A 26,027-nucleotide genomic window follows, 5' to 3' on the forward strand; every position below is an offset into this window, starting at 1 on the left:
GCGTCTTGACCCAATCAAATGGGAAGCCATCAGCAAGGTGCTCCAACTTGGCCCGAATCTCGCTGTAAGGAAGCACTATGAGACAGACACCTTGGCCTCAAAAGAACGTTGTGGCTCAGATGCCATGAATGAAGAGACAACTATAGGGTGAACTGTCTAACTGGTAGCTTTCCAGCTTAATATATATTTTAATGGCGCTCGGGGCCTCATACATTGTTTTCACTCACCCCTCTTCTTACAAAGTCGCGATCCAACCGAACCCCAGCTGGCCTGGTACACCTGGCCTGGGCTAGCCCGAGTGGACGACACGCTTCCGGTCGATGCATATACGCCTGAACTCGATTCAATATGCAACCGAATCGAGAAGGCCTTAGGTTGGCAACGGTGTTGCTGACCGCTGCCAATATCGTCATTCCCATCGCGATCCTAACTTTTGCAAAGGGTTTCTTTCCATACAAACCATCGCTGCCGGGATTGTCCAAGTATGAGGATGTCGAACTGGGACTAGGTCCTCCCCCGGATGCACCGTTTGACAGGTTAATTTTCATGGTGGTGGACGCATTAAGAAGGTGACTTTCTCACAGGTGCGCCAGCTTTTATTGGATCAACGGTTATGCTCACAACCTGGTGTTTTGTTATTATAGCGACTTTGTGTTTTCTGAAGAATCTGGGTTTGAATTTACACAATCGTAAGGACCACCTACATTACCACCAATCTATCATGATATAGCCCGTACACGCATAGAGAGAAGATAAACGCACAATGTCAACTGCCCTGATGTAATCTATCCTTCTCAACATAGCGCGCGCTAACCGGCATTTTAGACTTATACGCAATGGCAATGCCATCCCATTCACGGCCCATGCAACCTCTCCTACGGTGACCATGCCTAGGATCAAGGCAATTACCACCGGGTCTATCCCATCCTTCCTTGATGTTATTCTCAACATCAACGAGGGTGACGAAAGCTCATCACTGGCGTCTCAAGACACCTGGCTTGCGCAGATGAAGGCAAAGGCCACGGGCAAGCTTGTCATGCATGGAGATGATACATGGCTAAAGCTGTTCCCCGACACCTTTGACCGTGCAGATGGTACTTCCAGCTTTTTTGTGGCTGTATGTATTTTCTTATGCCACTGTTTTAGCAGCAAGCTTGATTGTGTGGTTTTTGACACTTAACTTTGTCCAGGACTTTACCGAAGTGGATAACAATGTGACGCGTCACATCACTCCAGAACTGAACAACGAAGACTGGAACACACTGGTCCTGCATTATCTTGGTCTGGATCATATCGGACACAAAGGCGGTCCGAGGAGGTGAGCTTGATTTTGGTCAAAGGCAATTCTGAATCACATGCTGATACTGGTAGTTCTAGTCCTTATATGCTTCCAAAGCAGCGCGAGATGGATCACGTCGTTAAAGAGATCTATTCAGCTATAGAATCTCAGCCAGCTCTTCAATCCACGGTGCTAGTTGTCTGCGGAGACCATGGCATGAACGACGCCGGTAACCATGGAGCCTCTTCCCCTGGAGAGACCTCCCCGGCACTTGTCTTCATGTCCCCGAAATTTAAAGCGTTGCAGAACAGCTACACCGCCCCAATGCCTTACGAGGAGGACTTTAGCTACTACAACGTCGTTGAGCAGTCTGATTTGGCTCCGACATTGGGAGCTCTCCTTGGCTTTCCTGTACCCAGGAATAACTTGGGTGCATTGATTCCCGACTTCCTACCATTTTGGCCTTCCCGTAAGCTCTACCAGCCGTGAGGATACTCTCTATGCTCATCACTCACAAGATTCTAGGTAGAGACAAGACCCAACTGCTACTGCGCAATGCGCGCCAGATTTTAGGCATCGTTGAGGCTACTTATGGAGACAAACTGTTTACTAGCAGTCTTCCAGACGAAATATGTGTTCATGGAAAGTCAGCAATGGGGGTTTTAGCCTGCGAATGGAAGAAAATCCTCGAAACTGCAGGTGACGAAGTGACCTCTGATCGCGAGTTCGATGCTGAATGGGTACCTCGCACTGTCGCTGTAAGTTACTTATGACGTTGGCTTCCCCCGTGGAAGTATTGTCGGACTTTTCCGTCTAACTAGGGGTGTTTTGCAGTGGCTTCGCGAAGCGCAGGGCATCATGAGCAGCATGGCCAGTAACTACGACATGCAGAAGCTCAAGCTCGGCCAGAGCATGTCTGTGGGAGCAATTGGTCTCACTCTTGGAGTGCCATATCTTCTCGGAGATGAACCACGGTCCTACATTCCGTTGTCTTTGATCAGAGGGCTCTACAGCATTATGATGTTTGCAAGCAGCTATGTGGAAGAAGAACACCATTTCTGGTACTGGTTCACCACTGCCTGGCTTGCATACATCGGATTCAGGCGGCTTTATTTGTATGTGTTTTGCTCCGCTGCAGGCGTAGACCTCACGTGTAAGCCTTTGGGAACAGATTCCATGCTGACGACGGCCGGAACAGTGGCAGTGCAAGGCTTTCAGCCGGCGAGATCGTGTCCATCATAGTAGGTCTGCTGGCAATGAGACTACTGAGAAGCTGGAACCAGACAGGCCAAAAGTTCGCAGGCGATCCGGACATTGTCAAGATCTTCCTGAAGCCAAGCCCGACACTCCTTTGGACCTTGATCCTCGTCACTTATTTCTGGATTTACCGCGAGCTGCTCAGGGGCTTCAGTGGTCTGCCAACACCCATCAACATCACGGGAACCACCACAATTGTCCTAGCTGCCTTGTCCTTCAAGTTGGCATTTACATATGAAGAATCCCCCGAGATCGTACCTGGTTTTGCCCAGACACTACTCAAGTTCACTGCAGGCGCATCACTATTGAACCGCGCCCGTGCTGTATTTTTTGGCCTGGCCGTTGGCGCTACCTGGGTGATTTTCTCCATGGTCACCAAGCTTGGTCGGTCAAACAAAGCCACAGGTACGTCTGGTCGGCCCCCAATCTACCCTACAGACCCAGAGGGATATGGCTCACTGACTCTGCCTGCGTTATAGGCTCCGCAACGCTACACCACCTCTTTACCCTCTTTGCCATGACGCAGTCCCGCGCCACCAACGTGCCCCTATTTCTCATTCTCGACGTCATCTTTAAATTCATCAGCTCCCAGCCTCTGACACCAGAGGAGCTGTCCACCACGACACTCCTGCTCCAGTTTGCCACATTCTTCGCCTTTGGAGGCACAAACTCCATCTCGTCCGTCGACCTATCGAGCGCGTACAATGGCATCTCGGACTTCAACGTCGTCGCCGTCGGCATCCTGACCTTTGTCGGCAACTGGGCCGGTGCCGTGTATTGGACCTTTGCGACCAACACGCTCCTGCTGCGCAAGACAAAGGCCGGCGCCGACCTCGTCTTCTCCCGCCACGTCACCGTGCTTACCATGTTCACCGCCGCCAGCGTCGGCGCCATCATGGTCGCCTGCACCGTGATGCGCACGCACCTGTTCATCTGGACCGTGTTCTCTCCCAAGTACCTATACTGCATGGCGTGGACTTTTGGGCAGCACTTGGTTGTTAACGTTGGTCTCGGTGGGCTGTTGTACTGGCTGTGCTTGCTTTGAGTCTAGTGATCTGGGTGTGGCAGTTTTCTTCTCTTGGTTTTATGTTGACCGGACTTTTTTATGTACATTAGAATTCATATCTAGATTTCATGTTTGATAGGTAGTTTACAGATCTTCAACGAACTCAAAAGATAAACCGAGAAAAGGAAAAGGTGGGCCAAAAAGTGCGGGTTGTTACGAAGCAAGAAGGTATTTATACCAGACTAGCCGGACCAAAACACTAGACAAACTACTTGGCTGACCCGACCTGACTATCGCTTTCCTTTCCGTACCTCTGCCTTCTTCTTGCGCATCATCCTCTTCCGGCCTATGATCTGCTGCCTCATTGCCAATTTTTTACCCGCCGACTTTGACGGCTTCTCCCCTTCTCCCTCCAGCATCTCCTCCTCGGCGCCGTCGGACCGGCTTCTTGCAACATCACCCTTGAAGTTCCTATCTTCGGCTGCTTTGAGCTGAGGCTTGGCCGCATCTGTCCCAGCCAGACCTCTGGCCCTATCCTGAGCAGCGCTCCGCCTGGCAACGACGTTTGCGTTCTCAATGGCAAACTCGACGATGAGACGAGTGGCCTTCTTGCCGGTGCCGCCTTCGACGGCATGACCATTCAGCCACCGCGCACCCATCAATGCCCACCTGTGCGACGAGTACTCGATGAAGCCGTAGCCTCTGCTCTTGGCACCAGCGTCGGCGGCGGCGCCCTTTCTAGGCTCGGACACCTTGGAACCGTCCTTGCTCTCGAACACGACCTTTGCCTGCGATACGACACCGCTACGCTTCAGCTTACGCTTGTGCTCGGCTTCCTTGCCCGTTTTGGCAGCTCGCCTCGACTCCTCCTTGGACAGCGGTTGACGCTTGCCTGCCTTGACGTCAGTGGCAAATCCCACGACGGCCTGACGCGCCAGGGCCTTGAGGTCCTTGGATGTCATGCTGCGGGGGATATTACGGATGGCCAACCGCGTCAAGCTCAAATGCAGACTGGGGTTGCTCTCTATCATCTTCTTGCGCTGCTTCGCGCTGGCCTCTCTCATCTGAATCTCGGATTGAGGAAGCTGGCTGTAAATGGGCGAGTCCGGGCGTATTTGTCCCTCGTTCAACAGAAACAATCGTCTCTTATCCTTCTCCTCCGAGTCGCGGGCGGCCGCGGCCTCAGAACTGAGCTGTTGCGCCTCTCCCTTGCTTAGTGCCTTGGACACCTGCAGGATACGGCCTTCCAGAGTGTACTTGCCATCCGTATCTACTGTCTCGTCTTGGAGAACAGAGTGCTTCGACAGCGTTGGAGCAGGGCGGTATTTAGGCGCAGCCCGAAGGCACGACTCTGCATCCTCAGCGTTGAAGAAACAAACGAAGCCCTTGCCAGCTGACTTTTGGGTGGCATGGTCCATGACGACCCTGGCGTACCTCACAGCACCGAAGTGTGTGAAGTGCTCCTTGAGCTGCTCATCGGTAGTGGTGAATGGTAGGTTACGTATAAACAGTGTGTTAGAGTTGTCTGTCGTCTGGGGGGTTTTCTTGGTTTCTTCGTCGTCGTTCACGTTTGCTCCACCCTCCTCTTCATCTTCATCTTCATCTTCTTCATCCGCATCTTCGCTCTTTTTATCCTCGTCATCATCCTCGTCGCTCTCGTCCTCATCTTCTAAATTGTCACCCTGATTTGCGAAGAAGTTTTTGAGATCTTCGTCCTCGTCAAAGTCATCATTGCCCTTCGGTTTTGTTTTTGTACTGGCTTGATCGGCCTTGCTCTTCGCCTCGGCGTCGACCTTCTTCATCTTTGTCTTCTTGGGTGTATCAGAGTCATCTTCGTTCTGCTGCTGCTTCTCCCAAGTAGCCTTGTCGACAGCCCAATCAACGGCAATAGTTCTTCCATCAACTTCCTTTCCATTCAGGCCTTCAATTGCCTTTTCTGCATTCTTTTTCCCGCGAAGGGTCACGAACCCAAAGCCCGACAGCTTTCCTTTGGAGTTGGGCACATCGGAAAACCGGACCTTTCCATAACTTTGGAAGAGTGCCGAAAGCTGATCCTTGGTCTTGATGCTCCATGGCAAGTTCCTTATAATCAATTTGGGAGGCTTGCGACCCTCGGCCTCCTCTTCCTCTCTCTTGCGCTTCTCGGCAGCGAGGGGCGTGTCAACAGCAACGCCTGCCTTTGTTGCGGCACGATGTCTGGGCTCTGCAATTTCCAACCTCAAGCGGCGACCCTCTATCAGATGGTTGTCAAGCTTCTCCTTGGCCTGCAGCGCATCCTCTGCGTCGGTAAAGGTAACGAAACCATATCCGCGAGGGGTCTTTGTCTTTTGGTCAAGCACAACGGTGGCGTGCTTGACGGGAAAGTGTTGCGAAAACAGCTCGGTCAAAGTCTCGCTGGTGGCGCTGGGGGGCAGAGATCGCACAAAGAGTGAACGGCGTTCTTCGACTCGAGCCTTCTTGGTAGGTGGTGCGGCGGCATTGGTTCCTGGAACTTCTGCGGCGGACGCAATTGCCTGCTCTTGAATTGCCTCGGCCTCTCTGCGCCTTTTTTGGCTCCCGGATTTGGCCATTGTCAAACAATTTGCAGTGGGATGAGTTGTAACGTGGGGAGAGTTCCTTTACAAACTCTTGCACTGCTTGACGATATTCCCCTAGAAAGCTGATGAAGCCGCTGCCAAAAAAAAAAAAAGTTCCCCAGTGAGTGGGTCCCTCTTGTCGATAAAGCTTGCCTTAAGTGCAATCAACACGTGGAAAGTGGGGGACTCCTTCTGTCGCTATCCGCAGCTACAAAAGAAGTTGGAGGCCGTTGGTGAGGGGCATTCCATATACGCTAGTCCTAATAGAGGACTTTGTTGACAAACATCACTATTAACATTCATTCAATCCGCCTCCCATTTTGGCAACCGCGTAAGTGAGTTGACGACAACGCGCTTGCGACATATCAAACTTAATTCGCTGTCAACATCGAGCCGATGGCTAGTAGCACGGCAGCTTCATCAAATAACCGCTATTACCTCCCTTTATTCTTGCAAGGTTACAAATCATAATCAAACCGCACTCGACGCCTGATTTTATGCGAAAGCGGTAAATATTCGACCCATTACTTCACCCACCCGGACCTTGGCAACCAGTCAAATCTGGGGTTGCCTTTTTTCTCGCCCCTTTTCAGTCTCTCAAAGCCAGAGACATACCTAGATATCAAAGACAGTCCGAAACTATCTCATGCCGGCGCGTGCATCTACGCGATCGACGCGGACCAGCGGGGTCTCGCACAAGTCATCGTCGGCAACCCTCAACCCGAGAGCGTCGCATGCATCACGGGTATCGACTACCAGCATTGACGTCCCCGAAGAAACGCCAGACAATGCCCTCCGTCACCAAATTGCCGCAGTATTCCGCGATGCTCAGCGCACGACTGCAGCGCATCGAAAGCTCGCAGTAACGCTCCGCAAGATCCAGGAGGCATGCTGCTATGAGCCGACAAGCAGTAAAACCTCGGCCGCATCCGACTTTGGCGAGGATGACTTCAACGCTGAGGTTGCGAGATGTGTGCTGCGAATCATGCCGGTCAAAAAGACAGAGAGTGCGGGTGAGAAGGTGGTCAAGTTCATCGCCTTTTTCTTGCCCCATGCCATCGTCAAGGACAACGAACTACTTGGCGAGGTGGATGAAGATGCAAGCACCATGCCTGAGACACCGACAACGAGGCTCATGGGTCATCTGATGGATACTATCCTGCCCCTTTTATCGGCCAAGGACAAGTACGTCCGATACAGGTCCACCCAGCTCGTCTCTCAGATCATCAACTCCTTGGATGCGATAGATGACGACCTCTTCCAAAAGCTGCGGTACGGGCTGCTCAAGAGGATCCGAGACAAGGAGGCCATGGTTCGCGCCCAGGCTGTCCTTGGACTAGGGCGTCTTGCAGGCAATCAAATGGAAGCGGAACCAAACTCGGACGACAGCGACGAGGATGCTAGCACTGAGCTGCTGCCTAAGCTGCTCGAGGTCCTTCAGAACGACCCTAGCGCCGACGTACGACGCTCGCTACTGGTCAATCTGCCCATCTTACCCAACACACTGCCTTTCCTGCTTGAAAGGGCGCGAGATTCTGATGCGCTTACGCGACGCGCTGTATACTCACGACTACTCCCTGCATTAGGAGACTTCCGGCATTTATCACTTTCGATGCGCGAGAAGCTCCTTCGGTGGGGTCTTCGGGACAGGGACGAAAACGTTCGCAAGGCAGCTGGCCGGCTGTTCCGTGAGCGTTGGATCGAGGACTGCGTTGGCCCTCCTGAGGAAACAGAGGAGGGCCAGCCAGCTCAGCCGGCTGCCCCGAACTTTGACGGGCTGCTAGAGCTGCTTGAACGTATCGACGTCGTTAACTCGGGCGTCGAGAACGGCGTTGCCCTTGAGGCCATGAAGGGCTTCTGGGAGGGACGGCCGGATTACCGAGATGCGGCATGCTTTGACGATAACTTCTGGGAGACTCTTTCGGCCGAGTCTGTCTTTATGGCCCGCAGCTTCAACCAGTTTTGCCGAACAGAGGGCAATGGCAGGTACGAGTCTCTGGTTGAGGAGAAGCTTCCCGAGGTCACGAAGCTCGCTTTCTACCTGGAGCGATATATCAAGGTCCTGATTGATGCCATCAAGAGAGTGGAGGAGCAAGAGGTTGGGGAGGATGAGGACGAAGAAGACACGGTCGAGCAGGAGTTCATCGTCGAGCAATTACTACAAATTGCACTGACGCTTGACTACTCGGACGAGGTCGGTCGTAGGAAAATGTTTGCCCTCCTCCGCCAGACCCTTTCCATCCCAGAGCTGCCGGATGAGGTCACCAAGCTCACCGTAGACGTGCTCCGCGATATTTGCGCTCCAGATGCTGCCGGTGAACGTGAGTTCTGCAGTGTGGTCCTCGAGGCCGTGGCCGATGTTCACGACACCATTGTCGACGACATGGGTGGCGATGAGGATGAGAGCTTCCATTCGGCCCGTTCTGAGGTCAGCAGTGATGGCACTCCCACCAAGGGTGGCAAGCCTGACAAGGATGCGAACTTGTCCGAGGAGGAGAAGCAAGAAAAGCTGATCAAGGAGCTTATGATAAACCTGAAATGTCTGCACATTGTGCAGTGCATGCTTGCCAATGTTTCGGGGAGCTTACAGTCCAACGACTCACTGGTTTCAATGCTCAACAACCTCGTCGTGCCAGCAGTGCGCAGCCACGAAGTTCCCGTTCGGGAGCGAGGATTGGTTTGCCTAGGGCTATGCTCCCTTCTTGATCGGTCACTTGCTGAAGAGAACCTTACCCTGTTTATGACTTTCTTCAGCAAGGGGCACGCAGAGCTTCAAATCACCTCCCTCCACATCCTTACCGATATCCTAAACGTGCACGGTGCTCAGCTCCTCTCGGCCAACCCAGCTCTCCAGAAAGTATACGTCAAGGCATTGCGAGGAGCCGGCAAATCGCCCGAGGTGCAAGCAGCCGCAACAATTGCCGTGTCCAAGCTGCTACTGGGCAGGGTAGTTACCGATCCCGAGGCGTCGGCAGAGCTGCTAAAGACGCTGGTGGTCGCCTATTTCGAGCCGTCGAGCTCGGGCAACCAGAGCGTGAGGCAAGCCCTTAACTACTTCCTCCCAGTCTTCTGCTACTCGCGCGCCGAGAACCAGGATTTGATGCGGACGGTTGCCCTCGACGCCCTCCACACGCTCTTCAATGTGCGGGAGGGCTACGATGATGACGAGGCGGACATTGGCGACGAGATGGTGAGCATGAGCACAATTGGCGCTTGTCTGGTGGACTGGACCGATCCACGCAAATGCTACTCGGCAGGTATCCCGGGTGACGCAGAGAAAAAGGCTGTCAGTGGCGATATCCACCTTGATTTTGCTTGCGATATTCTGGCCAAACTTGGGAGCAGTATCAGCAGTAAGTACCCATCTTTATACCAGGCTTTTTCAGATTAGCACAAGACGAGAGGACATGAAGACTAACACCCACAAAGAGGAAGAAAAGAAGGTCATGGCCGCCCTGCTCGGAAAGCTCTACGTGTCCCCGACATCCGCCGAGGACAAGATCAGGGAAACATATGCACAGATGTCTGAGGCCGTCGAAAACCAGCTCGTCTCGGACACGACGGGCCGCAACGCTCTCTACAAGATCCACGTTGCCCTGGGCAAGATTGTCAACAACCTGGACCAGCAGCAGCAGCAGATGGAGGGCTACGGCAGGCGAAGTATGAGCAGAAGCACATCTGTCGGTCTTGAGGACAGGACCGTTGTTCCCGAGGACAAGACTATCACGATGGATACCGAGATCAAGGAGGAGGAGGAGGAGGGCAGCGACGAGGGGACCGTCGTCCACAGGGCCGAGACGGAGTCGTTCACCGAGGGAGAAACCGAGTTGTGATCTTCAACGTCGTGTCACGCTTTTTATGGTCCTGATTTCTTGAATGATGTTACGAGCTGGGTTGGATTGAACAAAGTGCCTCTTCTACGGTCTAGCACTTGGGGCAGGTTGTTTACGTTTGGACAATATAACGACTGGGTTGGGCAAAGTCACTGTTTATACCGGGTTTACGCAGCCGAGTGGCTGTTCTTTTCATTATCTCTTGCGGATTCCAAACCACATGATCACGAGGTCCTGTTGAAAGAAAACAAAAATGATGGCTTCATGTTTTTTTTTATCTTGAAATGTGCTACGTTAATAGACTTACAAAGAAATGAGTTTTAAGACTGGCATAATTCACCAATTCTCAACGCGCCCGAACCGCTTCAGGAAATCTAGCTCTATTACTTCCAGTATGGTACAAGATTGATGGGGGGGAAATTCGATCAGATTGTTGGGCTGTGCTTTTACAACAATAGCCTTGCCGGCTCGTTCTCCAACACAACCTTGATTCTCTCGAGGAAAACCCTGGCGCGCTTCTCCTCAGTTTTCGGCACGTTGAGGCTGAACAGGGGCACGTCGGCATCGGTAACATCGAACTCGGCCACAGGCTGGGCAACCGGCTTCCTGGCCTTGGTGGCTGTGCCGGACAGGATGTCGATGATGTCGGTCTGCTGGCGGCTGCCCGAGAAGGCGGGCTGGGCGACAGTAGCGGTAGGGGAAGAGATCATAGGGAAGTAGCGGCCGCGAGTGGCGCTGTGCCCCGCCTGAGGGAGACCGAGAAGGTCGTTGAAGAGGTCGTCGGCCGAAGGCTTGCGGGCCGATGCGGGGAGGCCTTCGTTGGCAATGTCTGCGGCACGCTCGATGAAGGTGGCCAGAGGCAGATTGACGGCCAGGTTCTTGTAGACCTTGCGGTGAGCGCGGAACGCAGCCTCGAGTGACACAGGAAGGCTGACCTGGACCTGCTGTACCCTGGGAGCGGGAGTCTCGGCGGCGGCGGCGGCCTTCGTTTCCTCCTTGGCGGGCGGCGGGGTCGATTTTACTATCTTGATATTGCTGAGGTCCAGATGTGAAAGCCTCTCAAACATCTCGGAGATGGACACGGGCGTCTTCTGGTTGATGGCGCCAAGGTAGGCCAGGACGTCACCCTTGAGCAGGCGGCCGTTGGGGCCCGTCGGCGTCATCTCCGCCAGGGCCGCCTCGTCCAAGCCCTTCTCCTTGACGAGGTGAGCGACTGACGGCAGCAGGGGGTATGTCTGTTTGGGTGCCTTGCCGCCACCGTTCGCCTTGGCCGCTGAGTGGGTAGGCTGGTCTGGCACCGAGTCGTTGGGCGGAGGAGCCGAGCCGCCGCCGTAGGTCGATGAGCCCTGGGACAATTGTTCCTTTGCGCTGTCCTTGGCACCAGTCTGGTCCTCGGCGGGGATCTCGAGGGTCGAGACGTCATCGCCCTCCTCGGCGAGGACTGCGATGCGGGCGCCCACCTTGACTGCCTTTGCACCGTCACCCTGCAGGATCTTCATGACGACGCCCTCCTCCTGTGCCTCGACGTCCATGGTGGCCTTGTCGGTCTCGATCTCGAGCAGAACATCACCGGCTTGGAACTTGTCGCCCTCCTTGACACGCCACGTCGCGATGTTTCCCTCGGTCATGGTCGGCGAAAGGGCTGGCATGGTGAAGTTCTGAGCTGCCAGGGCAGCTGTCGAGGTCCTAAAGTCTAGTTTGCAGTCGTGCAAAACGGCGTTTGGTCAGCCAGCTGTACCTGCCAAAAGCTCCATAGCCTCTCAGCCAGCAATTGACAGCTCAACTACAGGGACCAGGCTAGAGCAGGAGAAAAACAAAAGGCACAAGACATACCTCTGCGCGCGACTGTAGATTGCGCGAGCCTCCGTCCGCCGACTTGTCCCGCCCTGCCGGACAGGCGGCCGAGTGAAGCTAATGAAGCCATCCTGCAATTGAGGCAGCGGGACTTTGACGGTCAAAAACTTCAATTACAAAAACGGCCGATAGACTGGAGCTTCAACTGCTGCTCTTGCTGCTTGCTGGCTTGCTTGCTGCTGCTACTATTTCGGACCAAACGTTGGAGTAGCTGCGGCGTGCGGCGAACCAAAAATGTTGGGCGAATTCGGACGGCCCCACTTTAATTATTTTGCTTTTGGGACTGGACGACGTTTGGTTCGTCCAATGCATTTATGGGAACAGAGCCTCTTTGACGTTGACGGTTGGTACATGTAGCAAATTTTAAATGTCGCAAAAGATGAATGCTCCGATGTAGCTTTTTTTTTTTTTTTTTGCCTACAAAACACTAATCATTTATCACTTTTGTCTGAATCCTGGCTAGATTTTGTCCCGACCGCAAAACCGTGTCTAGGCAGTATGACACCAGGCCTACAATGAATACTGTGTAGGACCCGCTGAGTGACCTTTGATACACAAGTTTAACCATGTAGTGCAGTATAAAAAGGCAAATTACTACAAGAAGATTATATACCTAAGGACAGAACGCTTCCAACTGAAGCCATGTCAACCAACATGTTGCTCGCTCAAACAATCGCTCGCCGCCCCATGATATATAAACCAGAAAAAAAGGGAAAAGAAAAACAATCAACTAAATATACTTAAGCTTCCTCGCAGTGCAAAGGCAGATAACCACAAATGCGCCGAGACAGCCGAGAATCGTAAAGAAAGCATCGAGGCTCTCCACTTCCTGGTACGGAACATGAACATTCATACCGAACAGACCAGTGACGACGTTCAGCGGCACGATGATGGATGCGAGGAAAGTAATCTTGGTCAACATCCTGTTGGTGTCCGTGCCCTGAGTGATGTTGTCAATGGTGAGCTGCGTCAAGTAGTTACCATGAGAACGAGATAGCATCTTCTCGAAGTGTCCCAAGTTCGTCATCATGGTTACCACGTGATCCTGAATATCACCAAGATAGAGACCAATGTCCATCCGAGGCGTCACCTTGTAGTTCTCGTTGCATCGCTTGGTGAACCCCTTCAGGACATCCGCCTTTCCGCCCAACAGGCGCATGAGAGCCATGACGTTCTTGCGGATCACACCGATCTTGCGCAAAAAGGTATGCATGTCATCGCTGCGCGCAATGAATACCTCATCTTCGACCGATTCAGTCTCCAGCTCAAGCTTGGAGATGACAGGGCCAAAGGAATCGACAATGTCATCACTGTTGATGGTAGGCCAAGTTAGCATTCCTGTGGATCCCAACTGCTGTCTGCAGACCAAGAAGATAAAACCAAACATTACTCACATCAAAGCATAGCATATCCAGTCGCTGCTCAGAGCAACGTAATCCTTCAGCGCAGCGATTCTTTTGGAAACATGGCTGGCGTGCAGGTTCGACTTGGAGCTGAAGCTCAGTGTCCCCTCGCGGAAGACGACCACATAGACGTAAAAGGGCTCGAATTCGGTGTCCCCGTTCTCGTCCTGCACCTTCTCGAATGTGCGGAAACAAGCAAAATAGTACGAGGGGAACAGCTCAATCTTCTCACGAGTCTCCTGGGTTGTAATATCCTCAATAGTAAGAGGGTGGATACCAAAAGCTTTGCAGATGCCGCGCACCTCCTCGGCTGTTGGGTTGCTGACATCGAGCCACCAGACTCCATCGGTCTCGCCCCTCGGGAAGGAGAACAAGCCACGGATATCCTCGCCAGGAAGAATCAAGTCGCCAAAGTACTGAGCGTGTATGGTCGATTCCCATGCAGAGGAAAAAAAGTTGAACCGGTTCACTTCTCGAGGCAAAGGAGTCGGCTTGGCGGCTTCGGTTCCAGAGCCGGTGTCGTCTTTCTCATTGACGGATGAAGTCTTGCCCATAGGCATCTCCAAGAAATCTCCATCGGAAGTCACCACGGGTGACGCGTGAGTGGCGGTGGATGGGCGCATGTCCGAGAAAACTTTGTGAGTGGGGCGCCGCTCCAGCCTCTCGGTTTGCTGGAGCTCATAGTCGGATTGGATGAAGCTCTCGAGGAAGTCAAAGTCGATGTGTAGGCGGTCCCCCATGTGGTCATCTTGCACTGGAAAGCAGACATCCTCCTCGGCAGACTTGTTGGTGCTCAGGCTGGACACATCGTCGCCCGGCGCGGTCCTGACGGTAGGCTGACGGCTGCGGTAGCTGTGGCGACTGGCGACTGACGTCGTCCGGACAAGTTCTTGCTCGTCGTTGCGAAGCCGGGGTTCCGAATTCGACATTCCACGCTCACGCTTACGTGCCTGAGCAAATGCTTTCACCGAGTTCGGTGGTGAGACGGATCGCTCTGATTCTACAGTCGGGCGTCGTACGCGGAAGGGGGTTGGAGAAATGTCGGCTGCCTCATCGTCTATGATCGCCTCCTCGAAATCACGAACTCGAACCGAGGATGCCGTACCACCCTGGCTGTGCTCTGCCTCGAGTTGACGACCTCCGTAGAGGGAATCGAACGTTCCGCGGCGTGGTCGGTCGGCGCGTTGGACACTGGCCGTCTGATGACGGTGGTCATCGAGCTCAGGAACCGGGGTAGAGTAGCCCGAGTTCCCGACGTGTTCGTCGTGGTCAGACATTTCTGAAAAGAAAAGCAACTCTCGAGACGGACTGGATGGCCTGGCCTGGGCTTTTGCTTGGGTCTTAGTACGCTGAGTGGACAATGCGGCACACGGTCAGTGGCTTGCAAGATCGTTCCGGGATCGTTCCGGGGAAGGACCTGGCGGATTGGCTGCTGTTCTGATGCAGGTACTTTCGACCGCTCGGAAGCTGAATAGAATTCTTTCAGGGGTCCAGCATGAGTGGACGGCAACGGGCGGCCGGGTGCCGTCCGCAGCAGATGACTTGGAAGTATGAAGCCAGCGTGATGGGAGAGCTCTTGGAGGAGCTCGATAGCTAATGCTTGCTGGCTTGCTGGCTTTGTTGCGGGCTGAAAGCCACAGGAGCCGGGCGATGATAAGTGAACCCTTTCGGGTGCGAAAGCTGCGAGCGCGTGCTCCCAGTTAGGGTGGTTTTGTGTTCACTCCGCTATAGGCCCAGAACTTAGGGCATAGGAGTGGTGAGCAAACAGGAAGTCGAGATGCAGTGATTCCCGCCAACTTGACGACTTTGTGAAGTATTATTCGATATGCCGAGTGCTTCGCGCAAAGGCAGTGTATATCGTGCCACACAGATAAGCGCGCACTTTCGGTCTCTTTGTGACGGCGGTACGTCAAATTTGTGTGCTTTTTTTTTCTCCCTCGGAGATTTTATGTATTTTTTAGGTTTGGGGGCGTATAAGTGCGGCAGAACACGTTCAGTTGACGGATAGCAAATAGTGAATATCAATAAAGACACTTGGCAGAAGGGGTGTTGCCAAATGTGCGATTGATAGACTATTTGTAGTGTTGAGCAGCGAAAAGATTTGACGTGGGCTGAGAGATTTTGTTCGTAGAAAGCCTAGCTTGAGAAGCGAGGTTGTGCTTGTGGTGGGCCTGGGGTTAATATTCTACTGTATTGTAGACCGACCTGGAGTCCTGGACGTAGGAGGCGAAACGGAGGGAAAGAAAAAAAAAAGAAAGAAAGCAAATGAGCGCGCTACGAATACAGGGGTGCGGGAAAAGGCGCATGCGAAACCCGCCGGCTCATCCTAGCCACCGAGTGACAAGAATAATCTCCAGCTCGTGTAGCCAGTGACATAATGCATTAATGTACATCAACATTGAGTTACTACTACGTAAGGACATTCATACGGCTATCCTCCCTTAAGAAAGTTTCTTCAATGATTGTCTACCTCCTAGTTTATCGTGCAGCAGCCACCGGTATCTTACCTAATGTTATTCTGTCAAAACATATTTTCTGTCTGTGTTTCTATTTTTACCTGACAATCTGTTGACAAACTTCTTCACCTCCATTCCATTGTACAGGCAGTGGGGTACTTGGCAAACAAAAAAAGAAGTTTCGTTTTGACCACCCACTCTAGCCTGAAAATTCTGTCCTGTCCACGGCGTCATCTTACTTGTTCTGCGCGCGATTTACCAGCTGAAGAGGCATTGGTCGTCCACTGCGCCAAGCGGCGGTGAACTGGGAGGAGGTCCAAGGATGAAATTTCCTATTGGAAAACATAGCAACAGCTACCGATGTTTCTACTGATTGGCTTTCGGGCACATGGCGGCAGCCTTGTTATAAGGAGCTCTTTGACCTGATGATTTATTTCAAAATCAAAGTCGCCAGTGATGGATCAGAACCTATCGGTTTCCCAGATGGCCTACCTAGCCAATCCGTCGGCACACGTGTCCAGTGTGCCATTCATTGATCACGGATCTTCCATGAGACAGGGAATGCTTTCTGCGTCCAGAGTGGTCGATAAATTCCCTCCCCATTACTGTACACGTAAGCTCGACACAAGTCAGGCGCCAACCTGGGTTCCATTTGGCTGGAGAAAGCTACCTTGTTAATTGTAGAAACAAATGAATGCCAATTACGCTACAGTCGCTAGGTATGCTTCTGGAATGCACTGCAAAACGTTCAGCTTGAACCTTGTGAAGTTGCAGCCGCAACAACAAAAAAAGAACACTTAGACTGCATCTAAGCTAGGCAGTGGCGGCTAGGTAAGCACATCCAAGCATCTACTATGCCCGTATTCAGTCATAAGGCGGTAGCCAAGTCGGCAGATCGGAAGCTCGGATTGGGTTGCTTGCAATAACCAATTCCCTGACCGATCTACATAACAGTTGAGTTGAGAGGTTGAGCCTCACCGTCCTGAGAAAACTCAACAAAGGAAGGGGAAGGGGAAAGAGAAAAAAAGCCAATTTCGGGCCTTAGTAGGAACAAGGTATCAGTCCAGTTCAATTTAGTTCTAGTCCACGAATTGTCAGGGCAAAGTTGTTATCAGAATTACCTACGGATATGCGAGGTTCCTGACTCAGACTCACTTTTGCCCAGATTGTCTACCGAACAGTTACTTCGTAAGTTGGAAATGGTCTGATCGGAATGCTTAAGTTATAAGCAGACTTCCTGAGCAAGTGCACTCAAGTATTGAGTTGCGAATCGTCCAGTATCAAGGTAGGTAGGTACCTACCTGCCCACCAAGTGAGTATTCACTATTACTTATCGCAGGTGTGGATTTATACCGGCAATGGATTTAATACCCTTTATGTCTTGGACCCTTCTCTTGCCCACATCTCTAGGGTATTCACGCTCACCACACTCGGCGCAAATCCTTATAGATTTTGATTGAGCTATCACGAGGAGTTTCATGTAACATTTACCATGTCAATATAAAGACAAAAAAAAAGATAGGTTGTTCAGTAATAATTATATACCATTGCACAAAACATACCAACTCTTCCTCCGCGAGCTATCCAAGGATAGAGGGCTATTAATGCACCCGGAGGTCTTGTGCGGTAGACTACGGAGTCCGCTAAGGCCTAGTGTGGGGTCGGGCCCCGTTTTTGACCCCACAATGGCGTTCAATTGCCGTAAGCTGGGACTTTGAGCAGCCACGTTGTTGTACGCAAGGCTGATTAGAGGCTCGGCCTTTTACAAGCACCAAACACTGGCCCTACCAAACGATCGATCGCTCATACATCGTCCCGCAACTCAGTAACAACACAACAAACAACGGTTTCTAGCATCAGCAATGGCGGAACAGCTTTTAGAGCAAGCTCGCGATATCTTCGAGGGTCAAATTGTGCGATATGGTCCTCCTGGAGCTGCCTTGGGTGAACGTGGCCTCTTCTTTGCGACTAACATGTTCCACTCGTACTCTAGGATTTTCAAGGCCAGAAGTTGGCGGATAACCTAGCTACCATCCTGCTTAGCATCGTCGGGGTACGCTATTTACATATTTCTTGACTCTCCGCTGCTGATCGTCACCATCTGCTAACCTCGGATGACACCTTGCAGACCCTCTCTTTCATCATTGGCTACTTGCTACAGGACATCAAGCTCGCTGTGTACATAGGTCTTGGAGGAACTGCACTTACATTCGCTCTTGTTCTGCCGCCCTGGCCATTCTTCAACCGCCATCCCGTCAAGTGGCTGCCTGTGGGAGGAGGATCGAAGCCGCTACAGACATCACAGAACATTGTTATAGATGAGAAGGCACTGCGGTGATGATCATGGGATTTTGGAGGAGGAATCTGTTATAATGCAGGATGTCCATGATTATTGATGGAACGTTGGCTTTGCAGATCGCAAAACGAAATCAAGACAAGCAGGCGCTTGCCAAGATCACTATCTATTTTGCTGCCACATGCAGCGCTGAGTATTCTTGTTTTCGTTTAGCAATGTTTATGTGTATGTGAGCCTGTCGCCCAAACACCACGCCTGTCCATCTCTCTCGGTTCCGCCTCTGCTCTGTAATCCTCGTGTTCCCAGAGGTTGAGCGTTTCCCTGCCTGCCCGGGAAGCTCAACGAAGCTGTCGGTGCCGTTGGACCCATGGCCGGCTACAAGCCGGGGTGTAATGCTGCTACGCCTGATCCCCTCTCAACGACCATATTTCTGGAATTCCCAGTCACGGTTATCCAGGGGACAGACCTGTCGTGCCTTCAGCCACCTTGAGATGCAGTGGAAGTGGAAAGCGTGCTATATGGGAATGTTGTCTTTATGTCAGCAGCTGTAAAACGGGTGCATTCTCGTGCAGTCGTATGAATACTGACATTGCAGATACCCCAGGCAACAGTGCACTCCTCGCTCGTGGCGGATGCTTGGTTTGCCTGGCATTCAATACCTGGACAGAAGTTAGTAAGTTGAAACATGAGTGCAAACCGGGAAGCATCAGGAATTCTTACAAAGATCCATGATGTGATTCCTGCAGATGGCGCAGTTGTCGACGACAATGTCCCAAGCCCAGAGCGCAACGGCGTTCCACTGCAAGTACCTGTCAGAAACCAAAGTGTCGGAACCTGATTATGACGGCGCTTCATGCATACCTTCTTGACCTCGAATCGCTTCTTTCCTTCGCCCGCGGCGCCATCGCCGCCCTTCTTCTTGGCCACAGGGCCTGCGCCACCTGGCGCGTCTGTCATGTCAACGTCGGCCATGTTGAGTGCGGGGATGTTGGTCGGTCGTGAAGTCGAGGATCAGGCCGTCGTTGCTTCCTCAGTTGTGTCGATAGCAATGCGCACAAATAAGCCCTTTGCTTTTGTGGGGAACTGCAGTCGCTGTCGGATCTTTGACGGTGGGGTGTTTCGCGGCAAACAGGCACCTTGATAACTTTCAGTTGGGGCGCGGTTTCGCTCGCCGAGTGCGAGGCGACGAGGAGGGCGGATCGGACCTAACAAGAGGCGGTGGTGGGGTAAAATGTCGGAGTAACCGGCGGGTGATCTTGCTTTGCGCGCCAATGTCTGCTAGGTGCCTCAGGTACCGGTAGGTACAGTCAAGGAGCCTGTCCTGTGAGGGACGCGAGGTACGCAAAAGGTATGGTACTCCGTACCTCATTTGCCCATCGACCCCTTACCTCCACTTTCTGCGGTACAGTAAATTTACTGTGACACTCGCCCCACTAGTCTGGGTTGCCTAACAGAACTCGCTTTACAGTAGCTTGAGTAGGTACAATTCAACGCAGCAAGTTCGCCGGAAGTTGGTTCCAGTGTCCAATAGGGAAACAAAGAAATAAAGAAGAAAGAACCATGAAGCGATGTAGGCGGTATAGAGTCCATCCCATCCTTTATTCAAGAATGCCACAATTATATCTATACCCGAAGTACTTCTGTAAATGATATTTGTCCAACAAATGAATACGACTTGATTTCTCCCTTTTTCTGGTAAGCCACTGGCTCACTAACCCCGGGCCCCAGCAAGAGACCAACTCACTCTAGCCCATAATCAACCTGATTAGCCTGCTAGCCGCCTTACCGCTGACCACCTTGGGTACAGTACATGTCGACCGTTACAGTACTGTCTGTACCTGGGTCTTAATGACGTGGGCGCCCTGCATTCAGCCTTTTGCTTTTCGTTGCAGTGTTTGTCCAATAGGTACCTTAGGTCATGTACCTCCCTATCTAGGTACCTAGGTAGTCAGGTAAGGTATGTTTGCTTTCCGGCGTGCTTCATGCCTATCTCATATATGTCGGCCCGGATATTGTGTTTCGCCAGTTGGCTTTGAGGATAGAGACGACTAGTCGGCTGACTTGAAAATGGCTTCGCGATGGAAGGTTGCTGCTACGAAAGATACCTAGGTTTCCTTGGTCTCAGAGGTGTTGCGACACCGCACTTCCCCTCAGATTGACCCAGGCGTCATTAGAATGGCTCCACTCAACTGCCTCATTCCCTTGGCAGGCAGGCAGTCGATTGATTGCCTTGCCCGGCTTGCCCGATTTCGCCATTAGCGAAGACCCCTTGTCATCGCCCAATCTTGGCCAGGACAAAATTCGCCTTGTTGCTCCTACCCGCCGTGATCAGTTTGCCATACAAGGCTTTTTTTTTCTCTCTTTCTCGCTTGACAATTTTCTTCCGGTGGTTTTTTATTTCCACAAGAGCTTCCGACCCTACTCGAAACTGCGGCGAAGAAGCTCGGTTGACGTGATTTTTTCTTCTCTCAAAACTTGTGACTATTAGGTGCACGGTTCAGTTTATTGGCAAACATCTACATCGATAGGGTGAAATTATTTTTTTCGAGTAACTTCATGTTATTTGTTGATTCATCTTCGGACTCGTCCATCAAGCCGCTCCTCCAACCCCTGCTAGACTTCCGTGGCCAGGCGTCATCAGCCCAAACAACATTAGTCGCTCGCTTCCGGTCTCCTGTCGGGGGTACTGCCACCCGCCTGCCACCTACCTTGCACAAGTAGCGCCCGACCCCGCCGCAACGAATCGATCATCTGCGCCTAAAACCGCAGTCGCATCTTGCGCTCTTCTGGAGCTGACCTGAACAACCTCGTGCTGACACCACGACGATTACCATCTTACATTACATTATTTACTTCGCCTCACTTTACCCATACCTCATTCAAATTCTCCCTTCTGTCGTTTCACTTTGCCAACGAACTCTATTTCTGGGCTCAAAAACGGTTCGGCTTTGCGCCGTTTGATTCTCAATCACGTTGTTCCTCACGAGTGACGGAAGTGAACATACATCTATGTCTCCTCAATCAACCCGCAATGCACCAAAATATCAATGCCAACAACAGCCACCGCCGGCAGGGCCAGGGCAGGCGTCGCCAGAGCCGGAACACAACTCAGTCGCCAGCGACACGTAAATACTATGCATCCGAGAACGACGTGGCCGACATGCCAGTCGACGCTGCATTCCAGAAAGAAATGTTTACCTCCGGACCTCAAACACCGCGCAAATTCAGCCCTCCCAGCCCGACGACTACTACGGATTCCTCTCTGCATCCGAACTCCCAGCCCAAGCAGCGAAGTGGCAACAAGAACAGATCCAAGAACCATACTGCTTCGCCAGGTCCCATGAAGGGGGCACGTAAGACTCCGCCACCGACCGCGGTTTCGGCCAAGGGCCCATCGGTTGCTGCCTTTGCCGGCGCAACGTTCCACGCTTCCCCGGCGCCTTCCTCGCTCCCGATCCCCAGCTTCATGGCAAAATCTGTCCCCGACTCGCCGGGGGTTGCGCCGCCTGGAAGACTTTTCAACCCCGAACCTTCGCCACCCCCGACCGACTCTGAGAGGCCGACTCCGGTGAACAAGTCAGGTGTTGACAAGCTTACCCGGGAAGAGTCTCCACTCGACTTCTTCTTCCGCGCTGACAAGGCAGAGAAGGAGAGAGCGCGCCGAGCAAGCTCTGCGAATGCGATCACGGATCTGCCTATCGGGCCTTTCTCGCCGCCATCGCAACCTCGTCTTCCCCGGGAAAATGGCTCTGGGCCTTCTCGCGCAGGCGACAGCCCTTTGCAGCATAGCCGGCGCACTCAGTTTCCGATGAACCCTGCAGACGGACATATGGCGAACGAGTCCAGCAACACACCAGCAAAGATGATGGGCCCGGCGTTCTCAACTCCATATCAGGACCGTATCAGGGCGGCAAGATCTTCCGAAAAACCAGTCAGAGGCTCACACTTCAATCAGCCGCGCTATCTCCAGCAGCAGCAAGAACAGCAGCAACAGCAGCAGCAACAGCAACTGGCCGTGGACCGCAGTGAGGCCCTCAAGCAGTTCTTGTTCGCTGGAACGGCTCCTCATGCTCCTCCAGTGGCTTACCCGCAACCCGCCACTGCTCAGGCATACACGACTCAAATTCCGAATGGCTCTTCGGTACACCAAGGTCAGGGCAGCTCCCAACCTGGCGGTAACATTACGCAGCAATCGTCAGAACTGCTGGCAATCGAAGACGGCCTTCGCCGAATCCTTAAGCTGGACTCTTCTCTTCACATGGGAGTGCAGTCACCAGCATTCGCCAACGCTCATTCCACCTAAAACCGCTGTTGATGCTCTGTTTTACGATGAGCCTTACGTTAATTACTCACACTCTCTCAACTGTCACTCGCTACAAGTCTATTCTCTTTCGACTGTTTGAGGCAAAATGCCTCCTTACATACACTATTTCCTTGCGCACATTTCATAGGCAGCTCATGAGTATCAGGCCGTGGATCTACTAAATCTTCTTTGCTTGCTCGATATGATCCGTCACTTTAGGCGTTTTGGGTGGCCGGTCTCGATCGACTGCCGGCGTATTGGTTGCATTGGGTCGACAGCGGAACATATTTTGCTACGCTTTGGGGTCAATTCCTTACTTTTGTTTGCTTTCGGCGCCTGCTATTCTTTGGGACTCCCGGATGGCTTTCCGGTTCATCAAATTCGGACTGGGCACAAGGTTGTCGGCTTTCTGATGGCTTTGCGTTTCGATTATGTTCTCATCAACGAGTCCCACTTCTGCTTATCTTATTTTTTCTTTGTTGTTATTGGTCTTTACATCTCTTTTTACTCATATTCGTTGTTATACGAGATATATTTCTCTTCGGCAATGTAAATTTTGGGGGTTCCGACTTCGATGGATTTTTTTGGCCACATTTGGTATGGGCATCATTGGGGGCTTGTTGTTGTTGTTGCTGTTATCAGCGAGCGCAGGTCGGAACTGGTTCGTTTTTTTTTCCTTTTTTTTTTTTTTCTTTTGAGGATACCCATTGCTGTTGGGCTTTTCATCTGGGAGGGGAAGGTCAGCGGTGCCGGCCTCCTACATAAAGCTATTCGGGCTTTCTTTTTATTACACTAGAGCAGGGGGGATGTCGAAGACAGAGGAGGGAAGCCAGCGGGTTGGCTGAGGATAAGAATACGTTTGGAGATGAAACTATGACGGCCCAGCTGATGGCGTCACGCAACACACGAACCAGCCCATGCGGAGAGGTCATGGAAAGGAATAATGATCCTGGGGCCAACAATGGTCCATCCAAGCGTGGTCTTCCTGTCGCCTTTGCGACTACGAGCATCAACTGCGAAGCACGCAAACAAACAAAAAAAAATATTTTTTTTTCTCTTTTCGGGGGGATACGGTGGTCCATTGACCAATTACAGTTGACATTAAAGCACTTTTGCCATATAGATCTTAATGTCACAAGCCACATATACCCTGTCAAAAGCCGATCAGCATATCATAATGATTGTGAACAAGCAATTAGGTATCCTAAGGCGAGTAGTAACTACCAGGCGATATTTGGGTGGACAATGATCTCACTCAAGCAACTTGAGGATTGTTACGGATGGTACTAGGTCTAGTTCTAGGTTCTTACCCGAGTGAAACAGCTTGCGTTTTGAAGTGGTCGTTAGAACATAATTGCTAGCGTCTATATAACGCTTTTATGCTCATAAAGTTTAGTCTTGATTCTCATCTGTTGACAATTACATCCCCTTTGATTACTAAATTCAAACCATGCAACTAGTTTTCCAGGGCAAGGACTGCGACGAGGAGCTCTCTTCACAGTCATGACTTCGGCGCGGCCTTCTTCCTCCGCTTCTCCTCCATGCTGTACACTACTCCATGAGAGAGCATCAAGTACTTGCTGAAGAAGTTTTCGGCAAAGTCATCAAACTTCCTGTAGTCGGCCCCAAGCCGATAAGCGGCCGCGATTCCACTAACGCAAGAAAGCTCATGCATGTTCTGTTCGTAAATTGTCAGCGCAGTGTCTTAGTCCACGTTCAAAAACGGCGCCATACTACCCAAAAGCAAGTTTGCGACTTACCACCAACGTCCAGCTACCGGCGAACCAGGTCTTGTTCCTTCCGTTGAGAAACATCATGCCGGGCACGACACGAAGGTAGTGCTGCCACCGGTGACCGAGCTGGTGCCACCACTGCTTCTTGATGATCTTGGACTCGTCAATCTCGTTCCACGTCCACAGGTTCTGGTTGCGCTTGTCTAGGAATATGCTCTGGTACACGTGCTCGTAGCCGGCGTCGTCGGCCTTGCCGTTGGCGTCCAGCAGCTGGTACTGGTAGTTGCTGCAGTCGAACGACATCTCGATCTTGGTGGGGTCCTTTTTGTAGCTCTTGGTGTAGTACATGGGCCGGAAGCCCGCGGGAGACTTGGGGTCCTTGCCCGTGGAAAAGGCCACCTGCTCCTCCTGGGCCTTGGACTTTGGCTCAGCGCACAGGTCGTCCTGGAAGGTTGTCTCGTAGTGCTTCTTGAAGTATGCGTGGTCGTGGTGCGTGATGGTGATGTCGTCGTAGAACTTGGCGCCCGACAGCACAAATTTCTCCCGTCTGGTTGCCGTCTTGCCCAGCAGGCGGAGGGTGTCGTCGGCCAGGGTGCAAAAGACAATGTCGTCAAAGACTTCGTGCGTCGGCGTCTCGCCGTCGCTGCCTGCCGCGCGCGACTCGATTACAACCCCGTCATGGGAACGGGATGCCACCCTGACGACTTCGTGGCCGAGGCGAATGTCGACGCCCTTGGAGACGAGGTCTTTCATCCAGTCCTTGTAGAACTCGGACAGGTTGTCAAAGGTCACCATGGTGGGCAGGTTGGGGAGCAGGGTGTCCTTGTCAAAGTCCCACAGCTTCATGTTTGGGTCGTCAAAGAGGCGTTCCACGATGGCAGAGGGAACATGGCGAGTCTGGTTGCCGGTACCGAGGAACAGGGCGATCAGGGGGTAGACCATCTTGTGCTCAAAGTCCTTGCTGAAGAACATGAGGCGCATCATGACGTGGATAGGGACGAGTCCCAGGACAGGCATTGTGTACTTGACGAGCTTGAGGAACCAGCCAAACTTTTTGATGTCGCTCGACAGTTCCTCGACCAACTTGCTGGGAAAACAGTTTGTCCAGAAGCCTTCGGTACCCTTACCAAAGGATACTTGCAGCTTCACTTCTCGAGGCTCATGCTTATACCTTTTGAAGAAGTTGAAGGTATGCTTGAATATCTGGGTCCGGGTTTGTATAGAGTCAGCAAATGCTGGTTTGATATGTATTGTGTATTGTATGTGCATGAGCAATTATATCTCAGATAATTATTCGAGCAATCTAGCAAGCTCTGAGAGGCAAGAAGACACAGAGAGGAGATCCAAAGAACAAAACCCACCGTGGAACCTCCTTGCACACCATTGTTCAGCCATCCAGCTCCAAACTTCTGGTTGTCGATAGGAATTGTGGTTGCCTGGCCGCCCGGCACATCAGATCTCTCCAGCACTGTGACCTTGAACTTGTCTGGATGCTGAGCGAGAGTTGCGGCACAAGACATGCCAGCTGCTCCAGCACCAATGATCACAACCTTCTTTGGACCCTTGCTTGAAGTCATGATGAATGTTGCTCAAATTGTATGTGAGATTGGGTGATAGTGAAGAAGACACAGCTGTTGCATCTGAATTGAGAGCAGGTTTTGCCGAACAAGCCTGTGTGAATCTGGAGTCATACCACAGTTAATATTTACAGCAATCTGAGAGACCTGAATCTTGTTATCAGTTAGTTGACTGGAGTGTATGTGGGCGTCATGGACTCTGCAAGACTACCAGATAGCTCGCGCCAGTGATGAATGAGACACCAGGAACCTGGTTCTTTTCTAAATATTTTATTTTTGTAACCAACCACACACTACGGTACCCCGTACATGCAAATCAGACAAGCTTTTGTCCTTGTCTGGCCATGGTGCAAACAAAAACGAAACGAATCGAATCAAATCAACTGACAGACAAGTCTGCACAGCCAATTATCTCCACAGGCCAATGCGGTCCTCCTCGATCGTGGGATGAGGT

The 26,027-nt window shown here is 52.0% G+C and overlaps 9 protein-coding genes across 9 annotated transcripts; 4 read left to right on the forward strand and 5 right to left on the reverse strand.

The window, feature by feature from the left end:
- The first annotated feature begins 32 nt into the window (after positions 1 to 32).
- Positions 33 to 3,852, forward strand: MGG_08839 (uncharacterized protein). The gene is made up of 9 exons (XM_003713810.1): positions 33 to 569; positions 645 to 689; positions 826 to 1,117; positions 1,191 to 1,318; positions 1,378 to 1,748; positions 1,805 to 2,037; positions 2,114 to 2,394; positions 2,478 to 2,941; positions 3,016 to 3,852. The coding sequence occupies exons 1-9, from the start codon at positions 349 to 351 to the stop codon at positions 3,579 to 3,581; spliced, it is 2,601 nt and encodes an 866-aa protein (XP_003713858.1). The 5' UTR covers positions 33 to 348; the 3' UTR covers positions 3,582 to 3,852.
- On the reverse strand, positions 3,833 to 6,021 carry MGG_08840 (nucleolar protein 4; the record flags this gene model as incomplete). The annotated part of the gene is made up of 2 exons (XM_003713811.1): positions 3,833 to 5,945; positions 5,966 to 6,021. The coding sequence occupies 2 exons, from the start codon at positions 6,019 to 6,021 to the stop codon at positions 3,833 to 3,835; spliced, it is 2,169 nt and encodes a 722-aa protein (XP_003713859.1).
- Positions 6,022 to 6,419: 398 nt separating this feature from the next.
- MGG_08841 (uncharacterized protein) lies at positions 6,420 to 10,310 on the forward strand. Its single transcript, XM_003713812.1, has 2 exons — positions 6,420 to 9,471; positions 9,548 to 10,310. Exons 1-2 carry the CDS (start codon positions 6,765 to 6,767, stop codon positions 9,949 to 9,951), a joined length of 3,111 nt encoding a protein of 1,036 aa, XP_003713860.1. The 5' UTR covers positions 6,420 to 6,764; the 3' UTR covers positions 9,952 to 10,310.
- MGG_08842 (pyruvate dehydrogenase complex protein X component) lies at positions 10,206 to 12,187 on the reverse strand. Its single transcript, XM_003713813.1, has 2 exons — positions 11,785 to 12,187; positions 10,206 to 11,644 (listed from the first exon to the last, which is right to left on the reverse strand). The coding sequence occupies exons 1-2, from the start codon at positions 11,873 to 11,875 to the stop codon at positions 10,398 to 10,400; spliced, it is 1,338 nt and encodes a 445-aa protein (XP_003713861.1). The 5' UTR covers positions 11,876 to 12,187; the 3' UTR covers positions 10,206 to 10,397.
- A 16-nt stretch (positions 12,188 to 12,203) lies between these two features.
- On the reverse strand, positions 12,204 to 15,579 carry MGG_08843 (magnesium transporter ALR2). The gene is made up of 2 exons (XM_003713814.1): positions 13,200 to 15,579; positions 12,204 to 13,115 (listed from the first exon to the last, which is right to left on the reverse strand). The coding sequence occupies exons 1-2, from the start codon at positions 14,483 to 14,485 to the stop codon at positions 12,536 to 12,538; spliced, it is 1,866 nt and encodes a 621-aa protein (XP_003713862.1). The 5' UTR covers positions 14,486 to 15,579; the 3' UTR covers positions 12,204 to 12,535.
- A 1,821-nt stretch (positions 15,580 to 17,400) lies between these two features.
- MGG_11330 (microsomal signal peptidase 12kDa subunit) lies at positions 17,401 to 18,293 on the forward strand. Its single transcript, XM_003713815.1, has 3 exons — positions 17,401 to 17,577; positions 17,658 to 17,717; positions 17,793 to 18,293. The coding sequence occupies exons 1-3, from the start codon at positions 17,527 to 17,529 to the stop codon at positions 18,000 to 18,002; spliced, it is 321 nt and encodes a 106-aa protein (XP_003713863.1). The 5' UTR covers positions 17,401 to 17,526; the 3' UTR covers positions 18,003 to 18,293.
- Positions 17,995 to 19,277, reverse strand: MGG_08844 (RING-box protein 1). The gene is made up of 4 exons (XM_003713816.1): positions 18,822 to 19,277; positions 18,681 to 18,759; positions 18,549 to 18,619; positions 17,995 to 18,474 (listed from the first exon to the last, which is right to left on the reverse strand). Exons 1-4 carry the CDS (start codon positions 18,930 to 18,932, stop codon positions 18,376 to 18,378), a joined length of 360 nt encoding a protein of 119 aa, XP_003713864.1. The 5' UTR covers positions 18,933 to 19,277; the 3' UTR covers positions 17,995 to 18,375.
- A 1,017-nt stretch (positions 19,278 to 20,294) lies between these two features.
- Positions 20,295 to 23,712, forward strand: MGG_08845 (uncharacterized protein). The gene has a single exon (XM_003713817.1). The coding sequence runs from the start codon at positions 20,992 to 20,994 to the stop codon at positions 22,261 to 22,263; it is 1,272 nt and encodes a 423-aa protein (XP_003713865.1). The 5' UTR covers positions 20,295 to 20,991; the 3' UTR covers positions 22,264 to 23,712.
- On the reverse strand, positions 23,606 to 25,982 carry MGG_08846 (uncharacterized protein). The gene is made up of 3 exons (XM_003713818.1): positions 25,358 to 25,982; positions 24,024 to 25,199; positions 23,606 to 23,941 (listed from the first exon to the last, which is right to left on the reverse strand). The coding sequence occupies exons 1-3, from the start codon at positions 25,571 to 25,573 to the stop codon at positions 23,765 to 23,767; spliced, it is 1,569 nt and encodes a 522-aa protein (XP_003713866.1). The 5' UTR covers positions 25,574 to 25,982; the 3' UTR covers positions 23,606 to 23,764.
- Positions 25,983 to 26,027: the final 45 nt, after the last annotated feature.

This window comes from Pyricularia oryzae, chromosome 2, assembly GCF_000002495.2.
Source record: "Pyricularia oryzae 70-15 chromosome 2, whole genome shotgun sequence".
In the NCBI taxonomy this organism is placed as follows: Eukaryota; Fungi; Ascomycota; class Sordariomycetes; order Magnaporthales; family Pyriculariaceae; genus Pyricularia; species Pyricularia oryzae.